The sequence below is a fragment of the Schistocerca cancellata genome, chromosome 9 (genome assembly GCF_023864275.1).
Source record: "Schistocerca cancellata isolate TAMUIC-IGC-003103 chromosome 9, iqSchCanc2.1, whole genome shotgun sequence".
In the NCBI taxonomy this organism is placed as follows: Eukaryota; Metazoa; Arthropoda; class Insecta; order Orthoptera; family Acrididae; genus Schistocerca; species Schistocerca cancellata.
The window spans coordinates 185895933-185910618 of NC_064634.1; the positions used below are offsets into that span (position 1 = coordinate 185895933).

The following is a 14686-nucleotide window of genomic DNA, read 5'->3' on the forward strand; positions in this document are numbered from 1 at the left end:
TTTCACTCACAAATAAACAATATGCACAGCTTTTTCTTATTAGCCAGCCATTCGCTCTGCGTTCAGGAAATAGCAGAAGACTGAATTATCTCGAATTCACGTATTGGGCGTAGTGACCTATGGTCGTGAAAATGGCAACTGAAGTTTTCGCTGACTGATGTGATGAGAGATGACTGGTTTCAACAAGTGGAGCATCTCAGATCCAACGCTATTTGTCGGAGACGTATTTGAGTGTTCATCGAAGGAGTTACGAATGTGTTGATCCTATTTAATGATGTTATCCATGCTCTCTTTCAACGCGTAAATGATGGTAATTGTTATACCTGAGCCAAGGTAGCCCCTGAAGGCCGGCAACCCATATTACACCACAGAGTATGAGGTTGTCTATGCCCAAGGCGTACTAAAAGCACCATGGTAAACACCGGCTATTTATATACATGATAATGGAAACAGACATTCCGAGCACTACTTCCTGCAGGGGGACCTCGAGCCACAGCCTGCAGGAAGTATCACTACGCCAAAACCTGATTGGCTGAAGACGGCTATATAGGGGCTAGAACCAGCCCCGTAGTTCAGTTCCCGCCGGATGCCGACTTCGTGTACTGCGACCGTTAAAGATTACGTCTTCGTCTCGGAATTGGACTGTTACTAGAGTGTGAGTGTGTTACCACGAATCTTTGTGGAAAATTAGAAGTGAACTTTGGTTTGCCTCAATTAGGAGACTTTTAGTGGCATCGTTATTGTTACCTTTCATTTGTATGTTCAGTTAAAAATTGTTCAGTTAAAAATTACGAATTGTCAGTCACAACAGTAATACGTCGCACAGATCTGAAGATGTTATAAATACACACATAACTGTTAATCACTACTTATGGCCACCTGACAGGTGGCGTTCGTTAAAGGTATGACAGTCACCCACACTCAACAGCGACATTTAACACACGACCACTACACTTCGCAAAGGAGCGGTCCCACTGTGCGCAAAGGAAAGAAAACCTCTCCAGCTAGGAGGCTGAATATACACCTCTGTGTCTCTCAGCCAACCCTGCCATGCGGGTAAAGCAGACAGCAGATTTAGGCCATTTGAAATCTGCGGATCAATAACTTCAGTTGGAGCAAAGGAACGAATAAAGCATTGCTAATAGAAACTTGCCTCGAAATGCAGTGCTTGGGCGTCTACATTCATGCCTACCATTCATGTCGATAGCGATCTGTCTCGAAATGGACCCTGTGGACGCAAGTTGGCGATTGTTCGTAATATACACTCTGAAAAAAAAAGACGTACCACGAAGGAATTATCCAAATGGCACGAAAATCGGTAGATGTGATCTAAACGTACAGACAAAAAATGATTTCAATGTTAGGAAAATTGGATGATTTATTCAAGTGAATGAGCATCACAAATTGACCAAGTCAGTAACGCCTCTGGCCCATATTCGGCTTGATACTGATTGAAATGGGTGTTGGATGTCCTCGTGAGGGACGTCGTGCCAAATTCTGTCCAACTGGCGCGTTAGATCGTCAAATTCTCGAGATGGTTGGAATGCCCTGCTCATTATGCTCCAAAATTTCTCAAATGGAGACAGATCTGGTGACTTCCCAAGCCAAGGCAGGGTTGGGCAACGGCGAAGACAAGCACAAGATATTCTCATCGCGTACGAGTGAGCGTCATCTTGCTGAAAAGTAACCCCAGGATAGCTTGCCATGGAGGGCAACAAAACTGGGCTTAGAAAATCGTCAACAAGCCGCTATGCTGAAAGGATTTTGCGGATGACAACCAAAGGGGACTTGCTGTGAAAAGAAAAGTTTGTCACCACAGACCATCACCACTGTATGTCAGGCCGTATGACGGTCGATAGTCAGGTTGGTATCGCACCACTGTCCGGGGCGTCACCAGACACGTCTTCGGGCTGGAAACTCATTGACTAAAGTAGACGATAAGTCCAGCTTCGAACTGGCCAGAGAAGAAGTATCTTGGGACGACTCAGACAGCGGTGGGATACCAAGCTGACTGTCGTTCGTCACGCGGCTAGCAGCCAGGAGCGATGGTCTGGGGTGTCATTTCTTTTCATTACAGGACCCCTCAGAGCATCCTTGCAACACAGCGGTATGTCGACGATATTCTACCCCTCATCTTGCTGCCATTTATTGAAAGCCATGAGAGACTCTATTGCTTGTGTTCGTTTCTTGCCAAACCGCACTGTAGCGAGCAAGGTCGCCATATCTCTCCCCATTTGAGACTGTTTGGAGCATAATGGGCAGGGACCCCCAACGATCCTGGGATTTTTAGTATCTAACGCGCCAGCTGGACAGAATCGAATCTTTCTATCAATACCAAGCCGAATAACTGGGTGCATGAGGGGCAGATGTGGACCAATAATTTATTGACTTCCTGAGTTCGTGAAGCTCTTTCTCTTGCATAAATCATACAAATTTTCCGAAATAGTAATCATTTGTTTGCCTGTGCATGCAAATCAAATCTACCGAGTTTCGTTCCATTCGGATGATACCTTCGTGGTGCATCTCTAGTGGAGCGTGAGGCATACTCATACCTGGACGCAGACGAGGAACTTCTTGACCATGGAGGGGGTGAACTTGGCGAAGTAGGCGGGTGTGGCGACGGACGCGTCGAGCACGTAGACGTCGCCGGCGACGCCTGTCTGCTCCTCGAGCAAGCGGATGTCGCCTACCATGAAGATGAGCTTCATGCCGTCCGCCACCAGCGGGCCCTGGTAGTCCTTGGTCTTGCCGTTCATCACGATCACGCGACGGCCGTTCGGCGTCAGGCCAGGCAGCGGCGGGAAAGCTCTGCAACCAAAACAACATCTGTGCTAAAGACTCGAAGACACGGAGGATTCAATGTTCAAATCGCTCTGAGCACTATGGGACTTAACATCTGAGGTCATCAGTCCCCTAGAACTTAGAACTTCTTAAACCTAACTAACCTAAGGACATCACACACATCCATGCCCGAGGCAGGATTCGAACCTGCGACCGTAGCGGTCGCGCGATCCCAGACTGAATCGCCTAGAACCGCTCGGCCACACCGTCCGGCGATTCAATGTCTGTGTCACATTATTATCACGAATGCCTGGTGAACACCTGCAAAATATCATAGACTGTTTGTTAATGACGATGCCGTTCACTATCTAGCAAAGTCATCAGAAACCCAAAACATATTACAAAATGTTTTATACCAGATATCTGGATCATGCGAAATGTGGCAATGGACCCTGAACAATAAAGCATGTGATCTCCTCCAAGTGAGTGTCAAAACTATTTCTTTAACTTTCGTTTTGACTATAATGAATACAAATTCAAATGTTTTCGATTCACTTAGGGATTACAATAACAAACAACTTAAACTGGAATTATCACATAGAATATGTTGTTGGGAAGGTGAACAAAAAATTTCTTTTCATTATCAAAACACTTAAAAAATGCAATAAATCTGCTGAAGATATTGCCTACACTACGCCTGTCGGTCGTCTTGTGGAGTAGTGCGATGCGGTATGGGATACTTACCAGATAAGACTGACGGACATCATCGAAAAAATTCAGAGAAGGGCAGCTCGTTTTCCATTTGGACGAAATAAGGGACAGAGTGTCACATATATGCTAAGTATGTTACGTGTCAACCATTAAAACAAAGGAAGTTTCCGTTTCGGCGAGGTCTTTTAACATTACTCGAAATGTCAAAATAATTTGCTGTCTCTCACTAACATAGAGAAAAATAATAACCAAGATAAAACATGAGAAACCGGGGAAAGATTTCGGCGTTCATTTTTTTCCCGCGTGCTATGCGAGAGTGGAACGGTAGAGAGGTATTCTGAAAGTGATTCTATTAAACCGTTGCCGAACAGTAAAGCATGAATTGTGAAGTTACCGGGTACATGTAGAAAAAGGATGGTGAAGTAAATCCTCAAATCGTGTATGTCGCATCTTACATATAAACTACGAGTGATTACATCCTCGGCTCTCTCAAGTAAACGAGTGGCCCAGAAATAATCTTTCGTAATCTTTCACTCTGTACAGGAGTGAGTTACGGTTCGAAACTTTTTCTCAGATTAAAGGTCGAATGACAGTGGAGGCCAACGGAAGTAAACGTGGCCGTCAAATGGTGGTGTATTCACAAAAAACGCAACGTCACTTTGCGTAGCGCAGCAAAAAAGCTGTAAGTCCAGTTATTGTACGTCTACCATCTGTGATACAAATAGTCAGAATATAGTATCAGAATTAAGGAACTACCAATGATAGGGTTTTTTAGTGCCCGAAGCAAAATTTACAACCGGTGTTGTTGACAGTTGACATAGGTTGTATGGTAAATTTTCACGCTACAGAGAAATCAGCAAACAATAAATGTGATGTCCAAATATTTCAAATCATCAACATTTATTCACTCGATAAAATACACTCCTGGAAATGGAAAAAAGAACACATTGACACCGGTGTGTCAGACCCACCATACTTGCTCCGGACACTGCGAGAGGGCTGTACAAGAAATGATCACACGCACGGCACAGCGGACACACCAGGAACCGCGGTGTTGGCCGTCGAATGGCGCTAGCTGCGCAGCATTTGTGCACCGCCGCCGTCAGTGTCAGCCAGTTTGCCGTGGCATACGGAGCTCCATCGCAGTCTTTAACACTGGTAGCATGCCGCGACAGCGTGGACGTGAACCGTATGTGCAGTTGACGGACTTTGAGCGAGGGCGTATAGTGGGCATGCGGGAGGCCGGTTGGACGTACCGCCGAATTGCTCAACACGTGGGGCGTGAGGTCTCCACAGTACATCGATGTTGTCGCCAGTGGTCGGCGGAAGGTGCACGTGCCCGTCGACCTGGGACCGGACCGCAGCGACGCACGGATGCACGCCAAGACCGTAGGATCCTACGCAGTGCCGTAGGGGACCGCACCGCCACTTCCCAGCAAATTAGGGACACTGTTTCTCCTGGGGTATCGGCGAGGACCATTCGCAACCGTCTCCATGAAGCTGGGCTACGGTCCCGCACACCGTTAGGCCGTCTTCCGCTCACGCCCCAACATCGTGCAGCCCGCCTCCAGTGGTGTCGCGACAGGCGTGAATGGAGGGACGAATGGAGACGTGTCGTCTTCAGCGATGAGAGTCGCTTCTGCCTTGGTGCCAATGATGGTCGTATGCGTGTTTGGCGCCGCGCAGGTGAGCACCACAATCAGGACTGCATACGACCGAGGCACACAGGGCCAACACCCGGCATCATGGTGTGGGGAGCGACCTCCTACACTGGCCGTACACCACTGGTGATCGTCGAGGGGACACTGAATAGTGCACGGTACATCCAAACCGTCATCGAACCCATCGTTCTACCATTCCTAGACCGGCAAGGGAACTTGCTGTTCCAACAGGACAATGCACGTCCGCATGTATCCCGTGCCACCCAACGTGCTCTAGAAGGTGTAAGTCAACTACCCTGGCCAGCAAGATCTCCGGATCTGTCCCCCATTGAGCATGTTTGGGACTGGATGAAGCGTCGTCTCACGCGGTCTGCACGTCCAGCACGAACGCTGGTCCATCTGAGGCGCCAGGTGGAAATGGCATGGCAAGCCGTTCCACAGGACTACATCCAGCATCTGTACGATCGTCTCCATGGGAGAATAGCAGCCTGCATTGCTGCGAAAGGTGGATATACACTGTACTAGTGCCGACATTGTGCATGCTCTGTTGCCTGTGTCTATGTGCCTGTGGTTCTGTCAGTGTGATCATGTGATGTATCTGACCCCAGGAATGTGTCAATAAAGTTTCCCCTTCCTGGGACAATGAATTCACGGTGTTCTTATTTCAATTTCCAGGAGTGTATATACGAAGGGCATTAAAAAAGCTTGTAAACAGAAACTAGTATCTTTATTTCAGAAATATTGCCCAGCACTGTAGGGCTATTTGTCCCACTGTGGCACAAGGCGGTGAATGGCCAAGAAAAAAGTGTAGATATAAATGAGACTTTATAAAAACTGGGAATATTTGTTACATAGGAACATCCGCGATCTTTATACAGATCCCATACAAAATTATCTTAATTTTCTCCAGTCTGCAGGCCGCTGCAGCAAATTAGACAGTTTTTAGGACAAGAATTACGTAAACAGCGACAAAAAATTACTCTGTCGAAACAAACACGTGTAACAGAAATTCGTAGTTACTAACCTGCCGATTAAGTGACTGCAAGTCAGTGGCAGTAACAGAGTAACTCCAAGGGATGAAAAGAGACATTGCTAACAAAAGAAATTTTTGAAACAAAAATCTGCGACATAAATATTTCCACATTCAGTCTACAACCTGTTCCTACACTAGTGTCTATTTCCAGACTGATCAGGGCAGAGTTATATCTTTCAAAGGAGGGACCGTACGCGGTAGAATTCGTAGGGGGGCAATTCGGCTTGTTCGTTATCACGAAGAGAAACTTGTACAGACTACCATTCCGTTTTTCAGCAAAGTGTCAGTTCGACGTGAGAGGATGTGTAAACAATGACAGTAGCTTATGTGTAAGCAGGTTACGAAACAGATAGTAAAGACTGAGAGTCAGCTGTGCTGGAGATCGGGAAGAGTATGGCGTACACTAGACCAAAGAAACCTGTGAACTACACGAAAAGTGAAGACGTAAGGGACTAATCTTAGATTACAGCTTTAATCACTAAAATTAGCCTGAAACACAAGTGTCACCAGCCACGTGCGGAGATACGTTAGTGGGTAGATTACTGAGTATTTGTCGTTTGTCTATTGAAGAGATTGTCTGAAAAACACTTGCGAGCCTTATACTGGATTATTGCTCAAACGTGTGGGCTGCATAGTTCGGACTAATGAAGGTAATCTGCCTAATAGAACGAATGACGGTGCAAACAGTCACCGGGATATTTTCGACGCGTAACGAATGTGCCGAAATATTTCGGATGCTTGGTACTTCAAGAAAGATGTCTTGCCAAATATGATTCACGGAGTGCTCGTTTTTCCTTCACGCCGTTCGAGAGTGGAACGGTAGAGAGACAGCTTGAAGGTAGTTCATTGAACCCTCTGCCAGGCACTTTATTGTGAATAGCAAGGTAGTCACGTAGACGTAAAAGTAACACTAGAGGTATATAAGTAGTCATTATTCCAACTCTCCAGCCGTGACTAGTAATAGATGTAACTCAACAGTACACCATCCGTCCCAAAAGTTCGAAGACTGATTTTATTCCTCGCCTAACTACAGTGACAACTTGAACTAACACCTGTAAACAACAGATCTGCATTCAACTAGTCAATTGTGAACAGGCAAGTATTACGTAGTGCACATGTGACCGTAGTGTGTCAGTGTCGTTGTGTCACAAACTGCAATCGAGCAACAACTCTAAATCAAGTGTTCAAGACATTCTACAGGATGTTCTGAAGAAGATAATTATAAAATTACAATGAAATGAATACCCTTAGCGGCATACAGGCGTTGATATAAGTCAACGGGCACAGTTGAAAATGTGTGCCCCCCGATCGGGACTCGAACCCGAGATCTCCTGCTTACATGGCAGACGCGCTAGTCATTTTTTTAAAATATAATTTCATTCGTTTTCGTTCGTTGCATCTGCTCGGGGTGGACGTCGCAAGACACCCGTTTCAGTTCGTCGTTTTTTTGTTTTTGTTTTTTTTAAACAGGTCCATCTGAGCCACCGAGGACACAGAGGATAGTGCGACTGTAGAGACTGATCTCTGGCACGCCTCCCGCGAGACCCACATTCGCAACATATTGTCCCGCACTATATTCATAGTGCCCCTGCCCATCATACTCATTACTTGCGGCTTTACCGCCGATTCCCGTAAGAGTTCGGGCACTGTTTGTGCATCCGCACAGAAGAAGCTGGTCAAATGGCTGGTGAGCCATTATATATATGAAGATAATAATGCTTGCAGAGTTTGTCCCACACATCTTGAATCTGTAAACAAACTAACGTCGCCTGGAAGCCAGCCATGACTTGATTGAAAAGCAAAACGCGGACAATTCTTTTCTAGAAAAAAGCGCCACGTGTGACTAGACTTGGTGTTATCAGTACGAACCTGCCACTAAACGACATAATGCAGAAACTCGCATGGTGGGTCAACACTGTGACGACATAACAGGCCTTCTAGCTAGTGTGGCGGGCGAATGTGTCCTAAGGAATGACTTTTATAGTAGTTTCACATGGATGTGTGAACGTTACGTGTGTTGTACGCTCCTATGACATCTTGTCAAAAGTATCCGTACACCACCACGTCGTGCGGAATAAGCTAAATGTCACGAAAGGCGGACCCGCAAGTATAAATGGTAGCAGTGAGTGTCGTGTTGTCGGTAGACAAGCAGTGAAAATGGAACTGGCCTCCGCCTGTCGCAAGAGGCTGTAAGTAGGCTGTTTAGGTTTTTATGTTAGTAACGCCACGTAGCGCTCTGTATGAAAGTCACTGGCTGTGCTGTGTGCAGTCTGTGGATGGTTAGCGTTGTTGTAATATTCGCCATTGTAGTGTTGGGCAGTTGGCTGTTAACAGCGCGTAGCGTTGCGCAGTTGGAGGTGAGCCGCCAGCAGTGGTGGATGTGGGGAAGTGAGATGGCGGATTTTTGAGAATGGATAACCTGGAGGTGTGTCCATTAGAAACAGTACATTTGTAAGAATGGATGTCATGAACTGCTATATATATTATGACTATTAAGGTAAATACATTGTTTGTTGGTTGGTTGTTTCGGGGAAGGAGACCAAACAGCGAGGTCATCGGTCTCATCGGATTAGGGAAGGACGGGGAAGGAAGTCGGCCGTGCCCTTTGAAAGGAACCATCCCGGCATTTGCCTGGAGCGATTTAGGGAAATCACGGAAAACCTAAATCAGGATGGCCGGACCCGGGATTGAACCGTCGTCCTCCCGAATGCGAGTCCAGTGTCTAACCACTGCGCCACCTCGCTCGGTCATTGTTTGTTCTCTATTAAAATCTTTCATTTGCTAACTATGCCTATCATTAGTTAGTGCCTTCCGTAGTTTGAATCTTTTATTTAGCTGGCAGTAGTGGCGCTCGCTGTATTGCAGTAGTTCGAGTAACGAAGATTTTTGTGAGGTAAGTGATTTGTGAAAGGTATAGGTTAATGTTAGTCAGGGCCATTCTTTTGTAGGGATTATTGAAAGTCAGATTGCGTTGCGCTAAAAAAATATTGTGTGTCAGTTTAAGCACAGTCATATATAATTTTTCTAAGGGGACGTTTCATATGTCGACCCTTAGCCGATGATACCTCACTGGAAGTATTTCGCAGCTGCGCTTGCAATTAACTAGATATTATTTTCAGTGCTATGTTAATGCGTTTTCTTATTTTTGCTCTTCAAATTGTGCTTTTCTGTGTTATCGTGTGAAATATTGTGACAATAATGGCATGCGGAAAACGTAACACTAGGCTCCAAAGTAAACTGATAAATAATAGTGACGACGAGCGTAGCTTATCAGCACCACTGTGTAATGAATTAACAGACATTCGAAGTAGTAATTTGGTAATTGTGCATAGGGAAATGGAGCGGGCGGAAAATAATGGTGTGGACAATGAAACAAGTGGTGAACAGAAAAGCATTATCGATCGATCGGTCGGAAACAGCTCGCCTCAGGAATCGGGAATGACAGAACACAATATTGCAAATACTGTAGACTCAGGTTTTGGGTCCTCACCGTTTTCTCAAATGAGTCAAGACACATTTTCTATTTGTCAAAATGTGAATATTGCCGGTGAAAATGCACTGCCAAAAAGCATAGAGAAAGAGATTCCAGACACTAATACATTATTATTGCAATTAATGCAACAAATGGAACCAAATCAGAGACAAACACAGCAAAAGCTTCAAAAGTTAGACACAATGGAACAAAATCAGAGACAAACACAGTAAAAGCTTCAAAAATTAGACACCATGCTTGAACAAACACGTGAAGATTTAACTACTGTGTTACATAACATTGAATCGAAATATCAAAAAGTCTGTAATGACGTAAAAACACAAATTTGTGAGCATTTTCAACCTATTTTTTCGCGGCATGAAAATGCATTACAGAATCACGAAGCAGCCATAAAAGAACTGCAAACTATTGTTCATGAAAATCATGAGACCTTGCAAGCTAAAATTGACTCAGTTGCATCTACCGATTCGGTTACGCAACTTGCAAAAACTCAGGAAAACTTAAAGGACACAGTAGATACTCTGAAAATTGGTTCAGAAAGACACATGGACGAAATTAGTTCATTATCAGAGAAAGTAGTTGAACTTTCGGATCAGCTAAATAATTTATCTACGAAGGTGGATGATAATCTGAATGACACAAAACCGGTTGTCTTTAATGACACAGAAGAGTGCGAACAAATTAGGAAATTCAAACAAAATCAGAATCAAATTAATACGTAACACCAAAGAGAAATCCGGGAAGTACAAGATTAGCTGACACAGGTAATACAAGAATTACGTATTTCAGAGGACACTCGCGCTCCAATACGGGAAGAGGGACATAGAAATACGGAACAGCCACAAAATAATAACACGGGGTACTTCGGAAATAATGCAAGAAATTGGCAAGGTACACCGAATTTTGAGATGGAACCGCCGAAACGAAGTAACAATGACCGATATGCGACTCGCCGACATGATGATTTTGACTATAAGCTGTTTATTATTACACGTAAATTCAAAACATTTAAGAATTCCGGCAACGACATTCATCCACAAGCGTGGCTTCATCAATTCTCTCATTGTTTTCCTCCCAACTGGTCATAAGAGCACAGATTAGACTTTATGTGTGGCTATTTAGAGAATGAACCAGCTGTAAGAATGCGATCGGTCATTCACGATTGCCACAGTGAAGGAGAATTTCATCATGCCTTCCTCTCAGCATATTGGTCTCAAGCTACACAAGACCGAGTAAAACATAGTATCATAATTATGAAACATTTCGAACAATCTGAATTTTCCAGTCTTGTGAAATATTTTGAAGACATGTTGCACAAGAATCAGTACCTGCCAAACCCATACAGCCCCTCAGAACTCATCTGCATTTGCTTAATCAAATTACCTGAACATTTACGACATATTATTTTGGCAGGGCGTTGCAAAGACGACATTGAAGCTTTTCAGGGACTCTTACAAGAATTAGAAATTGACACTGACAATCGCGGAATGCGAAAACAGGAACACGACAATTACCGATCACATCCGTCGCAATTCCGCGATGAAAGAAATAATAACTGGACACGACAAGCCTATTCTCACAACACAAATCGTGACCAAAACAGACACCACCCGTATGACAACCACTGGCAGAGTAATAGTTACAGAGAAAGATCGCATTTCCGTAGTAATGAATATGACAGAGACAATCATAGAAACAGACAATTTGGCAACCAGAACTATTATTATCATGGGAGACAGAATAACTTCAGACACAACGGTCCACCGTGCAGTGATAATTCAGGGAGAAATTCTCCACCACGTGACCGACAAGAAAAAAACTATGGAATCTACCGACATCACGGCAGACGATACGATCGTAACGACAGAGCTGAACTGCATCAGAACTGGCGGGATTCAAACAGGGCAGGGAGGTTGAGAAGTCGACAAGGTGAATTTGTAGAAGTTAGGTCTCCAAATCCCAATAACGACGCGCGCCAATAAAGACACAATAGGCAATGACTCATACCGCTGGCAGCCACAAAACGTACTAATGAAATGTCCCCATAGAAAAATTATATATGACTGTGCTTAAACTGACACACAATATTTTTTTAGCGCAACGCAATCTGACTTTCAATAATCCCTACAAAAGAATGGCCCTGACTAACATTAACCTATACCTTTCACAAATCACTTACCTCACAAAAATCTTCGTTACTCGAATTACTGCAATACAGCGAGCGCCACTACTGCCAGCTAAATAAAAGATTCAAACTATGGGAGGCACTAACTAATGATAGGCATAGTTAGCAAATGAAAGATTTTAATAGAGAACAAACAATGTATTTACCTTAATAGTCATAATATATATAGCAGTTCATGACATCCATTCTTACAAATGTACTGTTTTTGATGGACACACCTCCAGATTATCCATTCTCAAAAATCCGCCATCTCACTTCCCCACATCCACCTCCAACTGCGCAACGTTAGGCGCTGTTAACAGCCAACTGCGCAACACTACAATGGCGAATATTACAACAATGCTAACCAGCCACAGACTGCACACAGCACAGCCAGTGATTTTCATACAGAGCGTTACGTAGCGTTACCAATAAGAAAACCTAAACAGCCTACTTACAAGGCGACGCACCGCCATAAAAGGAAACGGTGAGCATTGGGTTGACATAATGGAAGCAGTGACAGCAGAGTGGGTCGGTTAAGAGAGCTCAGTGACTTCGAACGTTGAGCAGTCATTGGATGTCACCTGAAGTCAAACAGGGGCATTTCAACCCTTAGAAAGCTGCCCAAGTGAACTGTTGATGATATGATAGTGAAATGTAAACGCGAAGGAACTAGCACAGCTACAGGAAGATCAAGCACACCTCGTGTACTGATGGCCAGAGAGCATCGAGCGTTACGGAAAGTTGTTGTGAAAAGTCGCACCAAGTCAGTGTAAGATATCACTCTTAAGCTCCAAAGTGCTACCAGCGGTGTAGCTAGCAAGACAGTGCATAGGGAGTTAAGCAGAATGGGGTAGAATGGTCGAGCAGCTCCACACATTTCTGTACTCATTGCTAAGTGACGGTTGATTTGTTGCAAAGAGCACCACCACCGTACAGTGGATGACTGCAGACGAGTAATTTGGACTGATGAATGGCGCTATAGTCTGTGGCAGTTTGATAGAGGGCTTTGGGTCTGCCGAATGCGAGGAGAATGTTAACTGCCGTAATGTCTAATGGCAACTGTGAACCTCCTCCATACTTGGAGGAGGTGGTGTTCCTTTAAGGGAGTGGTTTTGATGGTTGAACTCTCGAGGATATGGACAAATTCTACAGCCTTGTGTACTGCATACAGTAAAGGAAAAGTTCAGAGACGATGGTTGTTTGTACCATCACGACAAAATACCGTTTCATAAAGCATCATATGCCAGGCGATGGTTTGTGGACAATAACATTCCTGGAATGGACTAGTCTGCTCAGAGTCCCAAACTGAACACTGGAACACCTTTGGAATGAGTCATAACGTCGCCTTCCCTCCAGACCCCAGCGTCCAATATGACTATCTTCTTGGGCTTCACCTCTTCAGGAAGAATGGTCTGTCATTCCGCCACACGCATTCAGACACATTATTGTAAGTGTCCAGGTACTTTTCAGCAGATTCTGGACTGCCTAAAGAGGTGTTGCGATGGAACAGATGACTGTGCTGACACTTACACGTTGTCGAGGATCTCCTTCAGCTCGGGCCGAGTAACGTCGCGGTCCGTGAAGAACTCGGGCAGCGCGGCTCGCATCGTGAAGTACATGTCCAGCTTGCGCTTCGTCTTCTCCAGCGAGAACTTGCAGCCGCGTAGGAACGTCATGATGCGCTGGTCATCTGCAGGGCAAGGAACAATGAATTAAAGTAGCCGAGCATAATTTATATATTCTGTCATGGTGTTTGGTATGAGTGATATAAATTCCAGTTAACACTAACGGTAATCATACACACATTGTACAAAAACTTGTTAGGCAAGGGAGATATTACAGTCTCTAGCTTTGAAAACGGCAGCAAATCGTCGAGGAATAAATCACAAATTTTCAAACGGTGTGCCAAATCCACCTGAAGTCCTTGATAGATAATTCATCTCGTAGAGCTACCACAGTGGTAAGTTTCACCCGCTGATCCAATCAGTCGCAGAGACACGTCTTGTGATTTAGAGAGGCTGATTTACCAGGCCAGTCGCCGGCCGGAGTGGCCGAGCGGTTCTAGGCGCTACAGTCTGGAACCGCGAGAACGCTACGGTCGCAGGTTCGAATCCTTCCTCGGGCATGAACGTGTGTGATGTCCTAAGGTTAGTTAGGTTTAAGTAGTTCTAGGGGACTGATGACCACAGATGTTAAGTCCCATAGTGCTCAGAGCCATTTTGAACCAGGCCAGTTGACGTGAGGACGAAGTCTAAATTTTGCGTTAAACTGTTAAACTGGTGCATAAGTTCCCAACGTTTTTGTTTTACCTGTTGGTATTCCGTTTGCTACGGTTTTAGTTACCGATTGCCTTTTTTGTGGTTTACTGTTGCTATTTGAGTTTACATATTGACATTTTATCATTTGCAGATACTAAGTAGAGCTGTGGACGCTAGAAAATGGAGTGTCAAATGGAGAAATCGGAACATTTCCGACATATTCATCTGTTTCTGTTGAATGGAGGGGTGACATCAACGGAGGAAACTAGAAACATTTTCCTCATGTATGGGGATAAAGCTAGTGGACAGAACATGGCAAGAAAATGGTTTTCTCGTTTTACGGAGGATCGTTCTGACATTAGTGGCTCTCCACATTCAAAAAGACCTACGGGGTTTGATGGAGATCGTTTAAACACATTAATACACAATTATCCCCTGTGAGTGTACTCGTGAAGTGGCAGATGAGATGAACCAAGATCTTTCCATCATCGTATGACATTTCCATCTAGTGGCGGAGTTTGAAAAACTGCTTATGGTAGGCCTATCGCATGCCCTACACAAAATCACAAATATCACTGGGTT

General features: G+C 44.6%; 1 protein-coding gene across 2 annotated transcripts in view; it reads right to left on the minus strand.

Annotated features, from left to right (window-relative positions):
- The window catches only part of LOC126100440 (alpha-tocopherol transfer protein-like), a 127879-nt gene that overhangs the window by 16561 nt on the left and 96632 nt on the right, over positions 1–14686 (minus strand). For both annotated transcript variants that reach the window (XM_049911047.1, XM_049911046.1), the window contains exons 3-4: positions 13377–13536; positions 2553–2808 (exon numbers count right to left, since the gene is read on the minus strand). In XM_049911047.1, the coding sequence (XP_049767004.1) occupies positions 2553–2808; positions 13377–13536 (416 nt within the window). The remainder of the gene's footprint in view (positions 1–2552; positions 2809–13376; positions 13537–14686) is intronic.